The sequence below is a fragment of the Monodelphis domestica genome, chromosome 5 (assembly GCF_027887165.1).
Source record: "Monodelphis domestica isolate mMonDom1 chromosome 5, mMonDom1.pri, whole genome shotgun sequence".
NCBI classification, from domain to species: Eukaryota; Metazoa; Chordata; class Mammalia; order Didelphimorphia; family Didelphidae; genus Monodelphis; species Monodelphis domestica.
Window position 1 is genome coordinate 107,700,776 of NC_077231.1, and position 17,597 is coordinate 107,718,372.

General features: G+C 34.7%; 1 protein-coding gene across 4 annotated transcripts in view; it reads right to left on the reverse strand.

Moving 5' to 3' along the window:
- The window catches only part of TASOR2 (transcription activation suppressor family member 2), a 93,350-nt gene that overhangs the window by 9,315 nt on the left and 66,438 nt on the right, over positions 1-17,597 (reverse strand). For all 4 annotated transcript variants that reach the window (XM_007503871.3, XM_007503870.3, XM_056799031.1 and 1 more), the window contains 7 exons: positions 17,138-17,210; positions 16,973-17,035; positions 14,179-14,886; positions 12,500-12,742; positions 8,924-9,821; positions 7,344-7,737; positions 1,065-4,925 (listed from right to left, as the gene is read on the reverse strand). In XM_007503871.3, the coding sequence (XP_007503933.2) occupies positions 1,065-4,925; positions 7,344-7,737; positions 8,924-9,821; positions 12,500-12,742; positions 14,179-14,886; positions 16,973-17,035; positions 17,138-17,210 (6,240 nt within the window). The remainder of the gene's footprint in view (positions 1-1,064; positions 4,926-7,343; positions 7,738-8,923; positions 9,822-12,499; positions 12,743-14,178; positions 14,887-16,972; positions 17,036-17,137; positions 17,211-17,597) is intronic.

Genomic DNA, 17,597 nt, shown 5'->3' on the forward strand with positions numbered 1-17,597 from the left:
CAAATGAATCATGGACTATGCAAAATTTCAAAGCAATGGTTAAATCTGGATCTATTAATCAAATATTCAAACAGTATTTACTGATGGCCATTAATGAATTTAAACAAAGACAAAGCATTTTAGTTAAAATCATAACTGATCTTTTAAAAAGAAGTATAAACAAGATGTGACAGCTAATTATTCTTTCTATATCAACCAGTCCAGTACTTAGCTATGTCAAATGTGACATAATCAATTTTAAATATTAATAAATTAAATATTATTTAGATGGCATCTAGTACATCCAAAAAATATATTAAAATAAAATATTTACCAAAATTTTTTTACTCCTTTTCCAAATCCTATATAGACAAATCTGCTCTACTAACACTTTCCAGAGAGGTATATTGTGTATTCCTTATAAAACAGCATAGAAGAAGGAAATTCTTGACAAGGCTAGGATTAGCAATTAGATGGGCAATCTGGATAATTTTCTAGTTCCTCCTCAAGTCAAATCTTCACAGAATGGATACATTATTTGGCTATAAGTACTCAAAGAATAAAGAGATTTGTTACAGATGAAAGAAAACTATTTCCAGAAGGTGAAATAATGATATTCAAAATGCCGAATATGAGCAAGTCTCAATTAACTTGAATAACATTTATTTGTGAGCTCCTTGAGAGCAAAGGAATGCCTTCTACCTTTTTTTTTAGCACAGTGAATAGCTTAAAAAATGCTTTTAAAAATTGTTTACTGAGCAAAGAAAACAGCAACATATCCACATAAATTAAATAATCCAAAAGTCATCTCTATTTGACTCTGGAACTTTTAAAGTTATATTTAGATATGTTGGTCAAACTGATGATGCCTCATTCTATTTATTTTCATCCCTGGTTTGGGTATATGAAGAATCTTCTAGTAGTAGTATAAACAAGAGAACCACTATAGTCAGATGTACTACTTAAATGGAGATATACAATTTGAAACATGGAAGTTTATATAATACCTTACAGTATGATTCAAACCAAAAATGTTGAAAATTAAATTAATCAAAGTAATAAAAAAATAAAAATGGACATCTTACCCTTGTTCTGATAAAGAATGAACTATCTTCTGTTTCAACCAGGTAGAAAAGGAAGGTGCTTTTACAAGCCTCTTTTATAACGCTTTTTAGTTTGATATGTAAATTAGAACACAAGTCTGTAATCATGTTTTCATAGGAAGCCATTCTCCTTGGGAAAGATGACACCTTTGGTGATGTGGCTTTTCCAGAGGTAAGGCTCAGATCATTAGTTTGGTAGTTCCTTTGGCTGTTGTTAAGCATCACTTTATTGAATTCAGCATATTCACTCAAAATGAGTGAAATATCATTCCTAGATTCTTTCAGCTTACTATCATATTTTAACTTATTGAGATGGAATGAAGAGGCTGGATCTCTCTCAGCATTTGGAATATTTCTACTTTGGCTACCACACTTGTCTTGCCCAGAAGGAGAAGAAAGACTGTCAAAATCCCCTCGTTTATGACTTTTCGTGTGCCAGCTTGAAGTATGTTGTCTTGGCTCCGAGTGAACAATTGTTACCAACAGAGGGCTTCTGCTCCTGGAGGTTGGATGTGTAACTGGAGTCTCAGTTACTTTTGTCAAGGGAAAGACTCCAACAGCTGTCTGAATATGTGATTCCTTTGTCAAAGGATTGGGAGTAGTAGTTGAAAGCTGAGATTTCCCCTTCTTTACCATTTGTTTTAGCTTATGCACAAATCGCAGATATTCTAGGTCCAAAGTATTCTGGGTAGGATCATCTGCCACCTGCCAGGTACTTGTCCAGGAGCTTATCAAACCACACCGAGCTGTGGCACAAGGGTGCTGCTTCAGGTTATGTAAAGTCCTAGTGGTATCTTTGAGCTTCTTAGTTACAGTAAAATTAGTATAGCTCCTGGGAGTGCCATGAAGATCTCGGATTTTAATGTAAAATGGTACATACTTATCCCCTTTCTTTAATCCACTTGACCAGCTTCTTTCCTGAGTACCTTCATCTGCCACTGGACCTTTATGAGAATAATTCCAGCTATCAATGTCATTGCTTGCTGTGATAGTCCTATTATGCACCAGAGTATCATAATTAGTTATAGTAGCTTCTTCTACTTTGTTTGGATGACTGGTTTTCAAAGGACAAGAATCCTCTGACTGATACTGGGGAAGTTTAATATCCCCAAAACATTCTTGGTCAGATTCTCCAGAAAGTGATTCATAATAAATTTCAGTATTCAAATCTGTATTCATATTTCTATCAGGGGATTTTACATCTTTCTCATTTCCAATTTTTTCTATAACATTCTCATGTTCCATAATCTCTTTAGAGGCTTCCCAAGATGGTTTCTGAGTAGTTAAAGCAGAATATTCTTCTTCTGAATTTCTGGTTACATTTGCCTTATCTTGGTATGCACCACTGCATGCCAAGTTAGATTCTTTGGTGGCAAAAATACCACCTGATTGATTTTTTGTTTCACACACAGAAACTTCCTGGTGAACCGGTGTTTTCCCCTCTGCTTTTGACAATGGAATGAGGTTTGAACCAGGGCCAATTCCTTTAAAACTGATGGATTCTTCATGTAAACTGGCAGTAACTTTATCATTATTGAGAATTTTGACCAGTGAAATTCCATGCTCTTGAGAACTCTCATTTGGTTGCCCTGAATTACTTTTATGTGAAGCAGTATCCATGGAAATACAAATATCTGGGTTCTTTGAGGTTGTACACATTTGTATAAAATCAGATTGATCAACTGGAGTTGAATTCAGTGACTTATTATGTAAATAATCAGATTCATTTTGCTTTAATATGCAGTCATGTAAATCCTTCCTATTGTTCAAAGGACTAGTCTTGTGATCCAATGAATTGCTTTTCACACCTGATTCAGCTGAAGAATGGCTTTTCTCGGCGAAAGACCTATTTTCTATCAACTTTCTAAGACAAAGTGGAGCCTTTTGGGTGTCCAAAACAGTATTTGTTAAGTCCAAATTTTTGTTTTCCTCACTAGTTTGTTTTAAAGAATTCTCTGATCTTTCCAATTCCTGAAAAGAAGTCTTATAGTCCTCATACTTAGTAACTGAGGCAATCTGGTTTAATGCTGCATCACAACATTGAAATTTTCCTGGGAAAAATCTAGAATCATCATATTTATTTTGGGCAACACTGTCTTCAGCTGCTCTCCTGCGAAGAACTAAATGACTTTCTTTTTGTTCTGTATAATCAATTAGGGGCAAAGCCAATTCAGGAGAAAGTTTTGTTAATTTCCCCTGTGTTACAGTCTGCTTTCCTTCTGGTAAAATATGACTAACAGAAGCATTTTCTTCTTCTGCTAAATCTACTGACTGAATCTGGGTAGCTTTATTAACTTCCTTAGATATCGTACTGTGGAGTTCTAACATTTGAAGGGGCATATCCTGAGACAGTGTTGTTTCTTTAGATGTCATCTGGTCATCAGGAATTGAAGCTGGTGACACTGGCTCAATTAAGGCACCATCAAAAGGTGAATTAGAGATAATATTAACTTCCTGTCCAATCTCAAGTGTACATGATTCTTTAGCAAGTACTAAAGTCACTGGCTCTATAGCATCTCTTTTACACTCTTTGTTTTCTAATGGTTTGTGTGATACTGAAGTACAAAGTGAGGAATAGTCAGAATTAGTTTCTTTGTTTTTGGGGAAAGTTGTGTTTACTGGATCAATTATTTCTTCAGCTACAACTTGAAGTTCTACATTCTCTAATGGGACAGCCTGAATCTGCATAATTTCATCAGATTGTGCTTGATCTCGAGGACTTGTAGGAGGTGATATTGTTAGTGCTAGTTCAATATCTGAATCATCTGATAATTCTATGCTGACGGCCTCTCTGCCCAAAGATATGCATGTTTCTTTGGTAAAAGCCAAGTTAACTGATTCAAAATTCATTCTTTCACTGTTCAGGTCACTCTCATTTGTTTCCTTTTCTAAAGGATATTTTAATTTAGTAGATCTTGATGGAATATAACCAGCTGAACCAGTTTGCTTGCTTTCCAAGGGGGCAAAAGTAGGTGCTAAAACAATTTCTTCAACCTGGGATGATTCTATAACCTCTTCAGAAGATATGCTATAGAGTCCTGGAGTCTGTAGAAACGTGTCCCGAGGCAATTTTATTTCATTAGAGGTTGCCTGTTCACCAGAATTTACAACTGATGTGACTGCCTCAATTAACACTGTATTAGATGATGATGTTGCCAGTGGAATGGGAACTTCTTTCTGAAGTGAGCCAGTGTCTTTAGCAAGGATCTCTCTAGTGCCAGAAGATGTACAGAGGTATTTAGTTCCTGTTGATGCAGATGCTGCCAAGGATGAAATGTCTTGGAGGTCCTGATTTGCAGATGAAGCACTTTGAGCTTGGGCCATTTCATGGAAAGGAATTTGTTGTCTAAGACTTTCAACAGGTGAAACTTTTTTCATTAATTCTCTATCAGTGTCTGGTACTTTATCAGATCCATTTGTAAATCCTGCTTCTATAGGCAGACAGGCATTTTTCTCAAAAGTGAAAGTAATTGGTTCCAAATTGATCATTACATATTCCAAATCACCATCTTTGTTTTCTAATGACTCCTGGCTCTCTGTCACTTTGTTTCTGGGGCTATTATGCTCTGTAATATTCTGTAAATTATTTGCTTTTGTGCCTAGTGCTTCATAGACAGGATCGTCTCTGTTTTCTAAAGCTCTGTTCACTGAAGTTTCACAGATCATTGTCTGATCATTGATACCATTTTGAGATACTGTCCTTGAGTTAACAAGTTTCTGTGAATTTTCATTTTCATCAGCAACAGAAGGTTCTCTAGTTTGGGTACTTGCATTACTAGAAAGCACAATGTTAGGTGGCTCTACATTACTTGGCAATTCTTGTTCCGTTCTTTTTCTAATTATCTGAAATGATAAAAATAATTTAGAATTTAGCATATCAAATACAAGAAATTTTAACTTGTGTTATTGTTAAACTGGTCAAATGTAAGCTACTTGCAGATAGAGGCTGTTTAATTTTTGCCTTTTTCCTAGCACCTGATGCAACACCAAAAAGCAAGTGCTTAATAAATGTTTGCTGAAAAATGGATGATCATCATCTGTTTTCTTTGTCATGATAGGATTTGGTAATCCAGGTGGTGGTAGGAAGGAGGAAAGGGGTCTCCAAATGACTTTTACGTAAAGACAAAAAGTACCTATGAAATGTATACTTTTTTTCAGGGCAGTTAGTGTGGCACAGTAGATAAAAGCAGGTTTGGAATTGAGAGGACTGGCATTCAAATCTAGTCTCAGACACTTCCTAGCTATGTGATCCTGGAAAAGTCACTTAACTCTAACTACCTAGCTCTTGACACTCTTCTTAGAATCCATACTAAGAAAGAAGGGTTTATAAAAAAAAAAAAAGGCTCGTCACCATCCACCTGCTCTGCTTCTATTCATGTTCTCCTGAACAGAGGAATAGAGATGGAAGAAGTTATCTGACTGTGCTGCCTGGGCACATTATAAATTTCATGTTACCCAATTCTAATTGGGGCCCCATTAAAACAAAGCAATTCTTTTATTTCTTCCTAAATTAATTTCCTATTTTATTCCCCACAAAAGCTATTTTCTCCCCCTACTTTCTCAGCTGATGACCTATCTCTTGCTTTAGTGAGAAAATTAAGTTCTTTTGACCTAAATTCCCTCTTATCATCTTCTTCCTTGATATCCTGCCTCCTATCTTCTCCTCCTTTGATAACATGGTTGTACTCTTAGTCAATCAAAGCTAACACTCCTACACTGTTCTCATGATTTATTTCCTCCCATCTTCTTCAGCCAAATGCCCACTCAAATTTAATTGCTCTATTTCTAATCCCTCAACTTCTCAACTGGTTTCTTCCCTCCAAAATTACCATCTATCCTTTAATTGCCAAATCTGAAGAGCCCCCCCCCCCATAATCTTTATCCTTTCTAACCTCTATGCTGCATTTGACACCACCAATCATTTTTCTTTGGATTTTTCTGCCTCTTTTTTGGTTCTCCTCCTACTTTTGTGGTCACCCCTTGGTCTCTGATGGCTCATCATACCTATCACAACCTAAAAACTATGTTTAGAGCCCTGTTTTTTTTTTTTAACATTCATTTTTGAAATTCTGAGTTTAAAATTCTATCCTTCTCTCAAGCCCCTTCCCTACTTACAAGGCAAGAAATATGATATTATCATTATACAGGCAAAGTTATGCAAAACACATCTCCATTGGCCATGTTGACACCCACTATTCCCCCACCCCACCCCCAAGAAAAATGAAGTGAAAAAAATATGCTTCAATTTTCACTTGGAGTTCATCAGTTCACCCTCTGGAGGTAAACAGAATTTCTCATCATGAGTCCTTCAAAGTGTTGTGTATCATTGTATTGATGAGGGTAGCCAAGACTTTCACAACTGATCATTATTACAATACTGCTGTTACTTCATTCAGTCTTCTCCTGGTTCTGTTCACTCCATTTTGCATCAGTTCTTTTAAGAATCTCCAGGTTTTTTCCAAACTCATCCCCCTCCCATCATCTCTTAGAGCAGAACAGTAATTCCTATACAATCATATACATAACTTGTTCAGCCACTCTCCAAATGAGGGAGAGTCCTCTTTTCTCTCTCTCCTTTTCTGATCTCATCAGCTTTCTTGGGTTTAATTATCATCTCCATGCAGATGATCACTGATCTATATAATCAACCCTACTCATTTCCCCAAGATTTAGTTCTGAATTACCATCTGTACACTGGATATTTCAATCAGTGTTCTGCAGGTATCTGAAACTCAACATACCCAAAACACAGAATTCATCATCATTATGATTATTTTTTACCATTTTACATTACAATCTGAGATCTCAGCATTTACTCACAGTAAATCTGACTACAACTAGGAAGCGCAAAACATTATTAAGACTTTTTATTACCTGAAGAAGCACCCCAGTTTCATAGTTTAACATGGCTTGATTAACTTTTGGACAAATATCTGTAGCAATTTAACCTCTTATCCTTTCATTTTTTTACTTATTACTTTGTTCTTGCTCTCTCATCTTACATGTTTTATGACAAACCTATAAGATCTCTCTTTTTTAAAGGAGATAAAACTATAAAACTTTAATAATAAAAATAACCTGTTCTTCATATACAAAACTTAACTGAAACTGTATACTTTTCCTCTTACACTTTGTCATATAGTGGGAGAATTAGCTCACAAACTAGTCTAACTAATCCATCTACTAAATATCTTTTGTATTTGACAAAATAATGGAAACTACCCTCAAAAGAACATCAACATTTGTTTTATATAGTCCTACCTCATTATTAGAACAGATAGTACTCTGGAATTCTGGAGCATCCTGATGGTCTTCTCCTGCTAAAGTAGCTTTCTCTTCCAAGCCACTTGTAGATGGCTTGATGTTGGTGCAGGACAATAATATTCCCGGGGTAGAACTACTTGAAGTCCAACTGGTCTCCAATGGAGAATCTACAGAATGTCGTTTCATACCCAGACATTCTTCACTGACTTCACTGAAATCCAAGGGATCCAAAGTGCTATTTATGGACACATATTTTGCTGGATTGCTATGTTCTACCACCTTCCGAGCTGAAGGTATAACTTTATTTTGATTGCTGTAAAACAGAGCTACCCACATATGAAGAATAAGCTTCACTTCTTCAACATTATCTGGCACATCAGCATTCCAGGGTCTGAACAGATCAAAGAGGGGAAAAAAGCCACAGTGAACCACTGACAAAAACTTTGGGTGAATGTTATAATGAGCAGAAATTCTTTATTATTACAGATACATCCATTAAAAATACATAAAGTATGAAGAAACAATTAAAGGAAAAAACTGAGAAGTGTATTTAACAAATTCTTAATATTAAGGGATTTAAGCTACAACTCTAACTATTATTAAACACTGATTCCTACACTAGATCTCTTTTATGTGGAGATAGCTGCTCCCAGAACAGGAGGCATGCTGGATTTCAAGTCAGGAATAGAGTTAAAATTCCAGTTCCATTACTTCTACTTAAAATCTTGGGCAGGTGGCTTAACTTTGATGAGCTTTAATTCCTCATTTGTAAAAAGAAAGGGTTAGGTTAGACAATCTTTACAGATGTTTCCAGCTCTAATATCTCTACCCCATTCTAGTCACTGCTTTATGAACTCACATGTACCACATTTTTTTCTTTTTCTTCCCATAAGAAAAAAGGAAAAACAGGAGAAGAAGAATAATGCTTGACTACCCCTTCACCTTCCAAAAAAAGTAAACTTGGCTTGGGGATCTGTACTTCTGAATACCAAGAGATTAATGAAACTAGTACCCAGATTAACATGAAATCCAAAATCAAATGTGAAGAATTTTTTAACACTTATACTAAGATGTGATATACTATTTAGATCTTGACAGGTTAAGATGTACAGATTATCTTTGTATATAAAATGATTCTTTTAACAGATCTGGCTTTATTTTTAAAAAAAAGATTAAAATTATTCTTAAGTTCCACATTGAAGGTGCATTTTCCTCTAAAAATTTAGTCTTAGAAAGTGATTTTAAAAAATCCTTAAGTTTTGATCTTTATAATTTATATGTTTTCAATTTTAACTGAAAATCCTTGGTGTCTCTATAATCTAATGGACATAGCTATGGCCTTCATTATGCCTAATGCTATTCATCTGTTAAATTATTTCTTCAGTCAGGGGGCCCCAGTGGCAGAACCAGCCATGTCTAAATTCTCAGTCTTGTAGGTCTGATGGTACCACTCTAGTCCTTATCTATGGTTTCCTTCTTCCCTCAATAGGCATCCAAGGAATAGAAACAACTTCTTTACATAAATTTACTCTAATGAAAAAAAAATTATACCAAAATCAATTTGCATTCATACTTACCCATGTAAAGCTCGTATTACAGTTTTCTCCAATGGGTTGTTAGTATATTTACTATCTAAGCTGAAGACATATTCTGTTTCACACTTACAAGTAACCTTAAAGGAGCCATCACAGCTAAATACTGTGTGAGAATGGCAAAAATCTTCTTTTAAATTGGAAGGCAACAATCGAGTCTTAGGCTTTATAATAGGATCCTGCAAAAGCTTTTGAACAGGTGGAGTGTTATGCTGGTGCCGAAATGGCATCACTTTGCCCACTGGAGTCCCTGCCTCAGGGCCTTTTGTCCCATTCTTTGCAAAAGTTGGACCCTGAGTTCCGCGCTGCTGTAGATGTTTCTTTGAGTGTTCAGCAGTGAGTAAGGCGTAAGAATGTTCTATGGCAATAAAAGAGCTAGTGCTAGTGCTTTCATCTGCAGAGTCTAGCGTATCTTTAGGAAGTGCTTCCTGGGTCACAGATATCTGACTATAGTGAGTCAAGTTCTTTTCACGCTGGCTATCAGGCAAATTTGTCCTTGAATCGGTTTGTTCATAAGATGGCTTGGATAGTTCAAGAGAATACAATGCACATCTTTGGTTCTTAGCCAGCCTGTGATATTCATGATCATAAGTACCTTGCAAAGGATTTTCTTTATAAAACAAAATATTATTGTTTTGGGCCAAGTCAGAGGAGGAAGACAGATCTCTGTGAATAGATGATGTGGTGGTAGAGGTAGCAGAGCTTAGAGCTAGATCAGCCAACATATTTAGGGCCTGGGAGTCAAAGTGACCAATGCAGTTTCCTTGAAGATCTGACTGAACAACAGCTGTGTTTCCAAGCGGGGCAGTGTTTTCACTATTATCATGTCCTTGGTTATTTGACAGAATTTTAACCGGTGGCTGAGAAGAAATTTCTCTTTTGGCTGAAGCATAACAACATAACAAAGAAAAAACAGAAACAGTATTTGATTTTCATGAAATTCAATGTAGTGTCTTATAATTGCCTACAAAAAAAATTACTTTTATTTCATTATATACTATCCATCACCAGCTTGTACTCTGTTGCCATAATCTTTAAGGAATTATAATTATTTCTACACTTCTATGAGACTTCAGAGAACTTCAATAGAATAAATGAAAAATCAGTAGTTAAATATATCTACCAAGAAAAATCTCTATTAACAATATTATACATTTGTATGAAATTTTGAAATATTTGTATGAATTTTTGAAATATTTCATGTTATAAACTATTTTTTAGGCATGTAAAACTAATTTGTTTAAAGTATTTTCACTCATTCAAAATTTCACTGATTAATTTACATTAATTGATAATACTAATTGATTAATCAATCCACAAGTATTTAAGTGGTAGGCATTAGGGATACAATGACAAGTTACATTCTACAGGAGGGTACAATGTGTACATGCATGCACATGTGTGTCCATGCATACATAATGACAAATACATTCACATAAATATGTAAGTACATATATATTTTAAATAAATTAAAAGAGAGTGGAAGGAAGGGAATGAAGAGTTGGAGGACTCAGGGAAGTCTTTAGGCAGGAGGTGCTGAGCAGAGTACTAAAGGAAGTGAAGGATTCTATAAGACAAAGTTGAGAAGAGTGCATTAAAGACTGGGGGAATGGCCAGTGCAAAGCCTTGGAGATTAGAGATGGAGTGCCATATGTGAGGAAGAACAGAAAGATGTGTTTGGCTGGTCTGTGGAGTTTGAGAAGGGAAACAGTGTATAACGAGGCACCCAGGCCTGGTGTTGGGTTATGAAGACCTTTACAAACCAAGCAAAATTTATATCCTAGAAGTAACAGGGGAACAGCAGAATTTCCCCAAAAAGAAAATGATATGGTAAGATCTCTGTTTAAGAATGGCAAATGAGAAGATTAGAGTGGGAAGTCCAATCTGAAGACAATTTCAACTGTCTAAAAGAAAGGTGATGAGAGCCTGAACCAAGGTGATGATTATGTGTACAGTGATGATACATATGGATATGAGAGATGTTGTAGAAGTAGAAATGACAATATATTTGGCAACTGGCTTGAAATGTGGTATTTGGGGAAATGAAGACTCTACACTAGTACAGAGGTTATGGAGTCAGGAGACTGGAAGGATAGTGGGTATCCCTGAAAGAAGTAGAAAAGTTCAGAAAAAGGATGGATTTTGAGGGAGGACAGAGGATGAAAATAAGTAGTTCCACTCAGGAGTTTGCAGTAATCTTCTATAAGGCCCTTCTACTTCTATTCTTTTTTGCTACAAACTAATGGCATAATTATGTAGGGTATAGAATGCTGGCCTCAAAGTTAAAAAGGCTCAAGTATAAATTTCAACTCTGACAATAAATGTATAAATATGAACAAATCATTTAATCTCTCATCCTTTCTTTCCTCATCTGTAAAAATGGGGATAATATTCATATTATCTCTCCTACAGTATTATTGTGAGATGCTGTGAGGCTTCTATAAAGTAATATGCTTTGAAAACCCTAAAGTATATATTAATAGTTACTACTTTTAATAACTGGAATTGTCCCAAAGATGTTTTTAATGATGATACTAAAAATAAGCTTACATCCCCGGAACTTTATTCGGTTATAAAAAAGCCATTATTTCATCTAACTGCAACAGTCTGCATACTATTAAGTATAAAAGAATAATATTAAGATAGCTTAGGTCCTAGGACTGTTACTATCAGAACTCCATAGAAAAAAATAAGAATGCAATGAATAACAACAATGACTTTCTTCTGCATGAAGGTATTGTAGCACAAGGGGTAGGAGACTGGTCTCAGAATCAGAAAGACCTGGCTATATGGCCATAGACAAGTCACTGAAAGGTAACTTTCTATTTTAGAATATGAGCTGCCAAAGTGAGCACTTACGGCAATTTTCTAAAACTATAAATTGCAGGGAAGGTGCTGATCTGACTTGGTGGAGAAGTGTCTCACAAGGAAATTCCTAATTCCAGTGAAATCACAGGTCCTGTTTCTTATGTGAGGACTAGTCAGGCCACTCATCTGCTCAAAATTCTAAAGTCTAATGATTTAAACCCAGACTTTTTTCTGTTATAGAAGTCCTCCATAATATAGTGTTATGCTCATCCAACCTTATTGGTTCTTTCTAAATATTCTCTTCCAGCCATACTTGGGACTACTTGTTTGGTACCCTATGCTTTCTCTGTTCCCTATATCTCCTAGGGGTATACCTCCTGGAGTTCAGGGAAGAGATTTGGGTCTCTAGATGGATTTAGGTTTAAGATATGTATAAAAGGAGACTTTAGTCAGAGCTTTGAGGCACATTTTTGAGCATGGGAGGAGCACCAGTAGGTACAGGAATAGAAAGTCACTCAACCTCTCTTTGCCTTAGTTTCCTCATCAGTAAAATTGGGGACAATAATAGTATCACCAGGCTCACAGAATTGTTATAAAGATCAAATTAGACAATATATGTAAAAGGCTTTGCAAATTTCAAGTGCTATACAAATATTATCAAATATCTTTAAAATTTATTAATTTCACATGCTACTGTACAATTTAATTTAGTCTGTATCATGGAATTTAAATTTAGGTGGATAATAGTCTTACCAGGTTGTAGTTGCTTTCTCATTCTTGGATTCTGATTGCTTTTTACTATATTTACTCTCTGTTTCTGTGGAGGTTTTTTCATGGCGTGGCTAACTCTTGGCACAGTTTTGATTGGAGATGTCTCTGGTTTCTTTACCTTTTTAGCATTCATTACCACTGGCACACTCTCAGAAACAGAAGTCTCTTGGCTTTTCTGATCCAATCTTGTTGTCTGTATAAACTGTGCTGTCAGCACTTCAGCACCTCAAAAAGAGATGACATTTTTTTTTCTTAAAGGAGGGTTCATATTGTTAACAACATGATCATGGTTTTTCCATTTTTTACAATGATAACCTGTTATTTAACATAAGACACATCAACTCTTCAAAAGAAATGATAATTTTTAAAAAAGAAAACCAAAGAAAATAAAATTATTTTAATAACAAAAAGCAAAACTTAAAATTTTGAGGTTACCAAAGTAACTTAAAGCTATAACTTAAAGTTCTCAAGTAAATTACACATTTTAAAATCTGTTAAACTTCATCATGTAATGAAGAAAAACAAAAAAGGTACAACTTTAAAAATGGCAAAGCACAATGAGTCAATGCAGCCTTCTCTAACATCAATCTAAGAAACATGAGGCCCAGAATGCTGAAGAAAAAAGCAGTATATTTTAAACAAAGTATACTGAAATTCATCTAGAAATAAAGGAAAGAAACAAAGCATTTATAAGCACCTATTTATGTGCCAGGCTCAACTTAGAAGGCATTAAGGAAAACAGCCTACATTCTGATGATCACTTAGATTCAGAGCCATAGAGAAATATTTAAAAACAAGGTGGTATTTTTAAGGAGTGTCCCCACTCACAGAATCAATGAGAAGTGACATCAGCATGACAAAACACCTTTTAATTACAAAAGAATTCCCAGAAATGGAAGTTCTTGAGAATTCTATAATGTAAATACAAGAAGTGATTGGTATTTTCTAGGGCTCATACTATGCTTCTCTCAGAGGTTACCAGTCTGTTACCACAATTCTGTGTATGTATACATTCTCACATAGTGAGAATCTGGGTGTGAAGCAGTTTCTGTTTGTTCATGTGCATAAGTATGCTTAAAATGAACGAATCTTCAAGATTAATAGACTTATAGAGATATTACATCTTTGAAAACAAAAATCCTGTGTCTTAATCTTCATATCTCTTATATCTAAAAGCACTGTTATAAATGGGGAGCTTTAAAGACTCAATCCCTAGGCTTACATCTTTACTCCTTTCCATGAATGTACACTGGAATACAAAGATGACGTTCTGTTCCTGTTGCTCCTTGAACAACATCTCCCCATTTTCACTGGCTGACCTTCATGCCTAGAACTTTCCCCTCTTCATTTCTACCTCCTGGCTTTCTTGACTTTCTTCAAACCTTAGCTAAAGTTCTACCTTTTCAAAAAAGCCTTTCCCAGACCTCAATCTTAGCACCTTCCAGGCTCTGAGAGAACTCCAATTCATCCTGTATATATCTTGGTATACATGAGCTTCTTTAAAGTAAGGACTAATTTTTGTATCCCCAGAGCTTGTAAAGTACCAGTAATATAGTAGGTGCTTAATAAATGCTTCATGACTTAAATGATGCTCTAGATATGTAAAATTGCTTCTATTGATATTCACTGATATTTTAAAATTAAACCAAAATGGAACTTACCTCTTTTCCTTTTCTGAGGAAATTGACCTTTTGCTAGCTTAACAGTAGTTTCAATGGTTGTTACAGGTCCTGTTTTTTTGGAGAAAGGGCGGCATAAGTTCACCTTTTTATTTTGCATCACAACTGACATACTTGCTTTTCTCTTCGGCTGAACTCTCAGATTTGATGCTGGACATAACTGTAGAGAATCCCCATTAGCCTTTCCTAATCCCTCAGAATTCTTGGATTTTTCAAGTTCCTTTTTCATGTGAGCCTCTAAGTCAACAAATTCAGAATCTGGAGGCATAAAGAGAGAGAAGCCAACATCACAGATTCCTTCAGAAACAGAAAAAGATGATGGAGAATGCCTTGTTAGCAAATCCAAGGCTGTGGTTATTTCCAAAGCATAGCCATTAGGATTTGAAAAGTAAGACTTAAGACAGTTTAAACTCTTCTCAGTACATTTTTCAAAATGATGATCTGACTTAAATTCATCAGATGAAGTATCAGATGGAAAAAATTCTGGTTCTTCAAATGTATTTGGGGGAGATAATGAAGAATTTTTCTTCAGCTTGGAAATTTCTTGCAAATGATGCTTCACTAACACATTTGGATGCATTTCTTCCTCAGACAAAAATTTCTTTGCTTCCAATAGAGCATAATGAAGGGTAGGTAAAATGTGTACAACTCTCCCGGAAATATCATCTTCACATTTTGGTTCTTTTCTACCTAAAATATATATGTACACACACATACATAGTTATGTTAAGTATATAACACAAAATTAAAGCCTTAGATTTTACATATTCTGAGATGGTGGAAAAAATGACTACAGTAATCCAAAATAATAATCAAAACAAGGGTAACAGGTTATTATGCACATTTATACTCATTGGTAATATCTAAATAATTGTAGAGAGAAATGAAAATGAGTAAATCAAAACAAACTTTTAGTGAACTCTCAATTAAATATGGAAGAGAGATTAGCATGGTGATAGAGATGGGAATAGTGACTTCATTTACAAAGGTAAATACCAGTTGAGTAAAGTCCTCAAACTACTGAAGGCATCTTATCTATACCTTATAGTCTTAAGTTGTCTATAGCATCAAGTGGCAAAGTGATTTGCTCAATTCACAAAAACAATATGTGTCAGGGATGGGACTTAAACTAAGATCTTCCTGAATCTATCAAGTTTCTATCAAAGAGTGGTATGAAGTATGAGAAATATTTATGCTTCCTTCAAGCTCTACAATCTATAATCATAAGAGATAGGTAAACTGTGAAGTAGATAATCAACCACATTTAGAACTGCCAATAATGGTGAATTTCCATCAATAAATAAAACCTCAGAGAGGTTCAGGCCTATAAAATTCAATAACATACCATACAGAGCTATTTAACAGAAATTAAAGTTACATGTCCACTCAGAAAACATCACATAAATATTAAAAATTCCTTATGATAGAACATAACTAGTTTCTCAAGTGACATTAAGTACACAACATAGAAATAGAAATAAGATGCATAAGAAGAAATAAGCAAATGTAGTCAGTTACTTAAAAATTATTTCCTTGGTGGTTTCTTTCACCTTCCAACTCCTTCCTTAATCCCTTTTGCAAATTAACTGTGTAGAACCGAGAGAAATAATAATGTGACACTAATACTAGCTAATAATAATAATCCTTATAACCATATTTTTGAATCAGTTAATATTTGCCTAAAATAGAAGTGATGTAATTGTGAAAATTTGTTTGTATAGCAATAATATGGTATTTTTCTAAGTAAATGATGTTTAGCCAAGATAGAGATGAAAGAAAAATGGTTTCCACCTTTGCACTGGTTGTTCATCATGCTAGAGGGAACTCACTCTTCAACTTTGCTTTTTGGAATTCTCTTACTTCAAAACTCAGCTCAAGGGCTTCCTTCTAGAGAAAGCTAGTCCTAAACACTCCAGTTGCTAATGCCACTCAATAATAATCCAAGCTTATATTTATTTTGTATATACTTTGAATACATATGTATGTGACTTGTGTATATGTATATAAGCATAAGTTTCCTCCTTCCCCAGTAGAACAATGAAGAGTACTGTTTCATTTTGGTCTTACATCGCCAATGTTTAACACGGTGGCTAACACATAGTAGACAATTAATAAATGCTTGATTGGTTGATTGATGCTTCTACAAATTAAGCTGGGATTATGACTTCAGAAAAAATTTCTATAATTTGTTCTATGTTCAAAAAGAAATTTTAGAATGATCTATCATCAAGAACACAGAAAAAGTTTCATTATGTAGAGTTCCATGTTCCATAATTCCATGTTCCAATTTTTATACACACAAAGTTTTTGCTTATAGATAAGCTTATTCTACATTTACATATTTACACATTTATTGAAAATGCACTGAATTAATGCAGTAATCAGTTGTATAAATAATTTCATCTACCCTCTAAACATTTTTTAAAAAACACAGCAAAACTTCTAAAACCTACCTACCTATCAAGAACATTATTTAGAAGTTAAGGAAAATCCCTTGGATAAACGCATTTGTAAACAAATAAGTGACTTCTTTGACTTCCAGATTTCTGATAGATATGTTTTAAGATAGTTTATTTAGGTTTTAGATAGTTAGGCAAGCTGTTATTAAGGACATTTATATCAGGAGCTTTAAGTAATAATAGATAAGGAGGTAAACTAATACTTTTTTGTTTTGTTGTAAGAGAAAAGCCTGTTTCTTTTAGGCTAAATGAAAACAGTGAAATTTTCAGCTTTGCCCTTGTGTTACAGGCTAAGCATATCCCTTAATTTTCTATACCTGTTGTCAAGGATGAAGGAAATAAAAACAAGGCATATAGATTCATATGTTCATCACCAAAATCTGTAAAAAAAAAAAAAAGGAAAGACAGAAGATGTTAAAAGCTGTGGGATGTTATGAAAAGAAAACAAATCAAAAATATATTTCAAAATAGTTCCTCCTTACCTGTGTCCCACAGCAAGGCTGATGATGTAAGCAAAATAAGGAATCCATGATCTTTTAAACATTTGATAATTGCCTAAAATATATACCAAAAACCACATATGAAAGTATATTCCTCTCCCCGTATACTACACTTTGATATACATTTTTCTGCTCACGAAAAGGAAAATGACAGTAATAGAAAAAAAAAATAAGCACATATATGCAATCAATAAGAATCCCACCCCCACACACCCCCTTCCCTAAAGTAAAGTTTCAAGACTCCTTTCCTTGTGGCTCTCTTAACTACATAAGACATCCTTCTTTTCTGTTAATTGCCCAACTACAAAAGTAAAAATGACCATTAGTCATTATAGTTACATTATTAGTTTTGTTTAATCAAATGTCTTCAGGGATGTATTTTCTGGGGGGACTTGGGCTGTTTGTTGGAAAGTATCTATTCTGTCAAAATTTGCAAAAGGTT